The sequence below is a fragment of the Dermacentor variabilis genome, chromosome 4, assembly GCF_050947875.1.
Source record: "Dermacentor variabilis isolate Ectoservices chromosome 4, ASM5094787v1, whole genome shotgun sequence".
Taxonomy (NCBI): domain Eukaryota; kingdom Metazoa; phylum Arthropoda; class Arachnida; order Ixodida; family Ixodidae; genus Dermacentor; species Dermacentor variabilis.
This window is the reverse complement of record NC_134571.1, coordinates 30102628-30110116: the sequence shown is the minus strand read 5'-3', so window position 1 is coordinate 30110116 and position 7489 is coordinate 30102628. Positions and strand designations below refer to the sequence as shown.

The following is a 7489-nucleotide window of genomic DNA, read 5'->3' as shown; positions in this document are numbered from 1 at the left end:
GAGAGAGAGAGAGAGAGAGAGAGAGAGAGAGAGAGAGAGAGACCATTAAATTCCTGCGTGCCGTAAACGACTCGGAAGGTTATTGGCGCTTTTAAGTGATGAACCGTACTTAGTACGCTTTCCGTGGCACTGCCTCCTCTCGCTGTACTTTTTTTCGTGTTCGAGCACGTGTTGTAAAACATGCAGTACATGGATTTATAACGAGGAATACTGAATCTAGGAGTCGGCGGTTATTGGGGAGCACAAAAACTAAAACTAAATATAAAAGTGTGCGCTCGATCGAAAAGATAAGCCACGGAAAATGCGTTAGTTTTCCCGTGCTCTTTTCACTTGTTTTATTCCTTGCGGCTACACGAGCAAAGATCGATAAGTCAGGGAGCCACAGACGCTTGCTGACTCTACGGACTCCGCGGTGTTATATGTATATGTAAGTGGAAGGAATGGCGACGAAGACGGATAATGGCGGTCTAGCATTTTGCATAATAAAATCGGAACCATCCCTCTGTTCTCTTTCTCCCGTTTCATCCTTGCCGCAAAAAGAAAGTTAGAAACACCAGGCGCCGTTGCCGTACGCGGTAGTAATCTAGAAAGGATAAGTATGCCAGTTCGCTCTGTAGGCTTGCGTGATTGGCGCAGTTTCTTTTACTCAGCTCTGGTGATTACTAATGCAAGCGCGTCACTGACCTGCCTTCTTGCTTGGACGGCCGCGCGGACATTACTCTTTAGGAACTGAGGTCTCGATGCGAGGCAAGCCAAGGACGCCGAGTCGATAATATTAGGACCGCAGTGCATTGTGGGTACGTGGGTGCGACGAGAGTCTGGTGCCAAACTGAAACGAATTTTTCCCCGAGGAGGGCATGCTGCTGTTGTTGCAGCCTTTTAACTGATCCTGAAGTTGAGCCGCGTGTTGTTCTTTCTTTTGAAAATTTTAAAAGAGCGCCAAACTGTCTTTCACTTCCACAGACAGAAAACGCACTTGGCCATGCATTTTGTTTTCACACAGCGACAAAAAGAGTTTCGGCAACACAGAAACAACATTTTCGCATTATACAGTTACGAAACTTAGTCCACAGAGCGTTCTTTACAAAGCTGTTTAGAGAGGATGCAGACCTGGTAAGAACGATGCGGCGCGTAATTAATCCTTCGCTAAAGTAATCGTTTTGTGAATACATATCTGTGAAACGACTGACGATCAGATCAAGATGACGCTCTTGAGTAAGTAAACTGTCAGTTTCATTAAGCTCGCTATCGAAGCTCTCTTCTGCGCAATTTGCTTCTCGTTTACAGCACGCGGTGTACTTACGAAACGCCATTCCAGTTCTTCTCGCCGGCTATGCAGGATTGGTCAAGTAAAAAGTTGTTGCCAATACGGCAACGCTACGAAATCATTCAGCTAACACAAGCATGCATAGAAACCGTTTTCTTGAAGAATTTCATTAATTAATTCCTTAAGGCCTGGCACGAAATCTTAAAGTCAGCTTGCCTTCGCCATTTCATATGTGCGTAATCTGTTGCCTAAAGCACTTACAATTTTATTTTTATATCATTTTATATTATTCTTAACCCGCGGTGTTTGCTTAGTGGCTACGGTGTTGGGCTTAACTACGAGGTCGAGGATGACGGGCGCCCAATGCACGGACCACGGGCGCTTTTTTTTTTTTTTTGAATTTCGAACCACGGAAATGCGGCCGCCGCGGCCGCGATTTGATCCCGCGACTTCGTGCTTAGCTGCGCAACAGCATAGCCGCTAAGCCACCGCGGCGGGTGATATAGCCGTAAATTGATCGCCACGGAAGTCAACGTTACAAGAACCGTTTGGTTCAGCGAGCCAATAACTGAGCTTTGAGAAGGCGCGGTCTGCTAGTGTCGCCATCCACGCCGTGTATGTATACAACAGCACAACAACTCGTCCAGACGAGCACGTATACACTCAAATATTGCGGTCACACACGCGTCAATCGCGAATGCAGGGAGCGTGCGTTGAAACACGTGGCACACCGATCACACACTTTTAGTCGGAGGAGAGCACGCTCAGCCACACACACACGCGCGCACACATACGAGCGTTCCTCTGACGTCACGCGGCACGGGGAGGAAGGAACAGGCCGCGCTTGAGGGCAGCACGTCGCCTCGCACCGGGTCCCTCGGCGAGCGTGCGCGAGTGTGGTTGCCCGGTTTGCGTACACCTGAGCGTGCCTGAAAACATGAGCACACAGAGCTTTGCGCGGTGGGTCACATTATATCACGTTGTCACGAAAGTGAGTAGTTTACGTATTTTGGATTTGCACCCTTGTCGCACACGCGCCCACGCCGGCCACTGAGTACTATTTCAGTTTGTAAAAGGCCTGCTCGCGCTAGCCCCTTAACTGCATGCCATGACAAATTGGACTTTTCTTTAGGAGTGCAGATTTTTTATAAACCTGCATATTTTGCACTAATTTATTTCTAAAATGTGTGATCCCAGGAATGTCTTTTGCATTTTTAACATACCTGTTAAAAACACGATAGCAATAGTCATTGTGGATTATTTATTTATCACAATTGCAATTAACTGCACTTGCTATGCACACGTGAAAAACTTGTGGCAAGTTCACGATGAACTTACTCGTCATGGACAGTTAAGCGGTTAAAGAATAGTCGGCGGCGTATCCAGATGCGCAACTGTCATTGAATTGCTGTCAGCGCGAGCAACCCGTTTGGCTCAGCAGAGGTGGATCTTGAGCTTCATTGACGAAATCGACAAGTTCAACGGCTACAACGTTCAATAGATTAGGGGCACGCAAGCGTTTGGGGCCCCCAGCGCTTGCGGCCCCTAGTCTAAATCTCTATAATGTCTGCTGAAGAACCGCGTCTGTTGCTGTCTGTTTGTCGCATCAACCAGCAATTACTACTCTTGCCGCCAAGTCTATCACGTGGTTGGAGGACCAATGTGCACGTACGCTATTTCAGATGTTCTACGTGTACCAGTGTGAGCAAGCGACGTAAACTGCGCGTTGGCATAAAACGTGGCACGCCAATGCAGGTTCAGCAAGTCAGAAATCTATTTTTCATCATGGCCTAGACCGATAGCGAAACCAGAATGGTCGATCATTGTAAGCATCGGCACAAATAAATGTTTTCTACTTATTTTTAGTAACATCAAAGACATCTGATTCCCGACAACACCTTGTCGCAGTAAAGCCTGTTAATGCTTTCTAAGTAAAAATTTCTCCTCGAGTGATTTATGAGTCTGGTTCCAGCATTGTTCCCCTGTGCGTTCGTACGAGCACGTAAATGAGTCTGACGGGTGCGACAGACTACGTACTCACATTGTGCTTATGCACAAAGTGAGTACATGATGCATTACAGTACATTAATGCAAGTTCGGCTTGCATTAATGAACATATTGTTTTGCTAAGCGATCTTTAACGATCTTATCAAGTGGGTCCACCGGATCCCTGCAGCATCTTTCCAGATCGCTCAATTGTACCTTCGGGTGAGAAAACAAAAAGCTTCTTCATGCTGGATGAGCGTTGTGGTGATTCCTGTTTGTTGATCACGAGCACATCTCAGATCCAGCAGCTGCAATCTACCAAAAGTCTATTGTGCCGAAGAACCTAATTAATTCCACCGACAGCAACACAGCGATCTATTCCTCACCGATCGAAAGAAACAAAAAGATGAACACGAACACTATAAGTGTAAAGGACTCCTTGAAAAAAGTTTAGAAGTGCTTTACCAGATGGTTCTATTACGTTCGTTCAGGTATACACGCACGCGGTTTTTGAACAACGTATATACCTGAAAGTTTCTAATAACAACCAACGAGAACAAACTCGTTTTATTTAATTCCCATTTTCGTTTGCACTAAATAATCCATGAAGACTCGCTCAGAATTATTTAGCACATAGGCTTTAGACGCTCTGGCTTTGTGAAAGGAACCATCAGCTATGTTTTGACAAACCATTCAGAGCCGCATTGGTTTGAAAAATGGCAGACAGAAGACCAGAGCTGTAGACAATAGGCACATCAAATCTTCGCACAGCTTGAAGACCCTTAGATGAATTCAGCCGAGCTTTTAACACAAGCTCCGATCTTCGACGACTACTGGGGCCCTATAACGTAAAACTATTCCAATATGTTTCTATTCCAATTTCCTGACGTCAAATTTGCGTAACCGCTGACGCAAGCATCGGGCGGTCACCCGTAGGGTTGTCTAAGCAGACCAATCAAACGCTCTCCTCGTTCATAGGAGGTTACTTTTGTTTGCTTGAAAAACGAATAACATTGCCTACACTTGCTTGTCTTATCTAATTGGATGGCAAGAGGCGAGGAGCACGCTCAAGTGGAGAGGGATTCGATGGGGCCGAGCCACTGCACTGAATATCAATAACTGGATGAAGAGGGTGGTGCCGGCGTCTGAGATTGGTCCGCTTTCTCTTACTTAGCTGGCGGTGGCTGGTCGACAATCGCGGCGGCATGCAACGGAAGCTTAAGAATGACACTAAAACGGATCCTCACCAAAGAAGAGTTGGCAGAACGCGGTCGTAAACGTTCCGAAAGTGCTCGAAAACGTTACACGGCTACGCAAAATGTTTCATTATACGCAAATAAACCCATTCTCTCCCACAGGTGCGAGTTGCTAGCATCAGCGATCGACAGCAGCCATCTTTTATTCCTTTCGAAACGGGGCATCCAGCGGTTATTCAGAAGAAAATTCAGTTTTGTTCGGCATATTAATGCATCTTTGACGCGTACACGTCACTCTGACGCGGTGAGTTTTTACAGTTTTGTGACGTCTCGTGACAGGCAGGTGAAGTGGGTGCTGCCCGAAAACTTTTGACCAATAGCCGAGGGCTAGTGCCGAAAAGGCTTCGAATCAGAAATAACTATTTTTCTTTTGTTCGGTCAAATCATGCATAATCAGAGTGTACACGTCATATCAGATGGGGAGCTATCGCGGTTTTCGTGATGTCGCGTGACCTACAGTTGAAGTGGGGGTGGCCCAAAAAGTTTTTGACCAATCGCGGAAGGCTGATTGCAGAATTGGAATAGAAATGTTTGGAATAGTTTCACGTTATAGCGCCCCTGCTATGCAAATAAAGAATATAACGCAGATTATGCAGGCTGTTGAGCACTGTACATGCAGGCAACGACAATTCTGCAACTGCCATGTGATGTAAAAACTCAAGCCACGCCTTAAATAGTATAGACTGGCTACAATGATGGCTTGAGCTCGATACCCATAGCCCAGAGGTGCAAATCTGCCCACAAGAGCGTTCACAATGCATAAACCTTGTGGAGTGGCTTAAATGTTTCACAGCTTAAGCGTACAGCCAGGACAAGAGGTACACGGCACATGTGCCAGACTCGAGTTCGTGAAGCATGCCACAGATCCGGGATACATGCGTCAGCTGCGTAGTATTTGAATTTCGTTCTAGCTTTCTTATTCGGAAAGCTTTTGTGAGTGCGTGTACGTAAAACTTAGACGGCCAATTGCAACTGCTGTGAAAAGTAGCACTCCTTGAGGCCGTGGCACATTGCGTAAGACTGAAATAATCACCGCACGATTCAGCGTACGCTGCACCCAGTGTCTGCTTATGCTGCGAGTACATTATAGGTTTTCCACGTCACGCGTGGACTGTGAACCCTTGTCCCAAACTGGTAGCGTCTAGTCACCGCCTCCGACTTTTCCTCCACGAAATTCGCTGCTTGAACGTGGGCACACAAACAAAATCTGGCTTGACGTATAAATTAAAAACAACGCTAAGCTTCTAGTTGAGGCAACATTTTGTAATTCGGATAGTGGCGCATAGGCGGAGTCTGTCTCAGTGTTCGGCGAACCAGCTGGAAATATGCACAGGTCTGTCATGTGTGGCCAAATAGGTGGCACAAATGGTGTCTTGACAACAGCAAGAATCAAAGGTTGTCCGTCTACGCCAATGAAATGAGGACCTTCTTTATGACAGTAACATTTGTAAAGAGATACACAAAAGAAATAAAAAAAGTGCTGCCAATCTTAAACACGTGCGCTCGGCACCAGTTATAAAGACTGACCACATTGTTTGCTGGGTGAGCGCGGAGCTCCGCAGGATTTCTGCTCTTTGCTCTTAGCAGAGATAAGTTTGCGAGCGAAAATAAGCTTTCTTTCTGAATCTTACATTAGCCGAACCCGAAGCTTGCGCTCTTCAGAGGTCCAAGTCAGTACCTGGTTACAAAACTACTTGCATAATTTTACCTTTCGTATGCTCCGCAGAATTTTCGCACACGTTATGGTGCTAATATGCAGGGCGGCACGCCTGGATGTCTATAAACTGCGAGCGCGCTACAGGCATGAACGTATGTCTGGGAGTTTCGTAAGGCCGAGCAAAAGGATAAATTAAATGAAGAAAGACGTATCTAGCACGTCGGCTATTTATTTAGGGCACAGATGACTCCACTATTCGCGTAAGGTTCATTAAACAAAAGGAATAAAAAAGAAAAGTCTCGGTTACGTGTTCAGGAAAACTCGCGATCAAGAAGAAGAGTTAGGTGAGACCCAACTCTTACTTCTGTATCGAAACAAGAAAGAGCATGATTTTTCATGTAGCTCTACCGCGTAAGATAGCAGGTACCAGACTCGCCAGGTCCTCCCAGAATGTTCTGGTGTGACCAAGGCTCATTCGTAGCCGTGGTGCATTCGTGATGCATTAAGGAGCTCATTGAGCTGACCGGGCTTAGGTGTAGTGAAGTGCGACTCACTCTTGGGAACTTTTGGCGTTCTAAAACGAAAAATGTGCAGTCGACTGTAACCCGCGCTTATTGGTGCGAAGTACTCTGAAGGGACCCGGTACGTGAGCGTTATTACTCTGCAGGTGTGTGCCTGTGGGGCGGTGACCACATGGGCTACCTCCTCCCTCCACCTCTCCCGTTATCGCCTGCTAGACGCCTTCCTGGGGCTCCGTGGGCTTGGCAGGCCGGCACTTGCTCTTGTAGATGAGGAAAAGTGTGAAGAGCGTGATGATGGCACCGAGGGTGGCTGCGATGCGAAGCCCCGTCATGGGGTCGTAAGCGGCGTAGTACTGCGACCGGGCCGCCTCGGGTGTCAGGGTGGACGTGGTGTAGAGCACGCGGCCGCCGTGGTACAGGTACGGTGACGGCGTCGAGCTGGTCGACAGCGACGAGCCCGACACCGACGCCGTCACCGCGGCCGACGAGAACGGACCGCCCGCTTCGTGGTCGCCGATGTCCATCCAGTTGGAGCCACTCGCGCCGTCCATCGGGGAACGAAGTCGCCTGCGCGAAGAATAAGAAAGAAGAATGCAGACTAAATATCGAGTCACCGAATGGCTAAACTGATTTCAAGAAATAAGAATAAAAAAAGATCTGAGACCATGCGCGAATGTAAGAGGTATACCCGCCGCTTTAGTGTTTTGGTAATCTTTGTGACGACGGGCTTTAATGTATATTTTTTAATTGGACGGAAATCATTGCGTATATTTTGTCATAATTTCTTAATATTTATCCAGAG

General features: G+C 47.1%; 1 protein-coding gene across 4 annotated transcripts in view; it reads right to left on the bottom strand.

Moving 5' to 3' along the window:
- Positions 1-163: 163 nt before the first annotated feature.
- Positions 164-7489, bottom strand: part of LOC142578859 (uncharacterized) — a 131637-nt gene continuing 124311 nt past the window's right edge. For 3 of the 4 annotated variants that reach the window (XM_075688495.1, XM_075688497.1, XM_075688496.1), the window contains one exon: positions 164-7254. In XM_075688495.1, the coding sequence (XP_075544610.1) occupies positions 6900-7254 (355 nt within the window). In that variant the 3' untranslated portion in view covers positions 164-6899. The remainder of the gene's footprint in view (positions 7255-7489) is intronic. The other variant, XR_012827328.1, reaches the window with a different exon arrangement.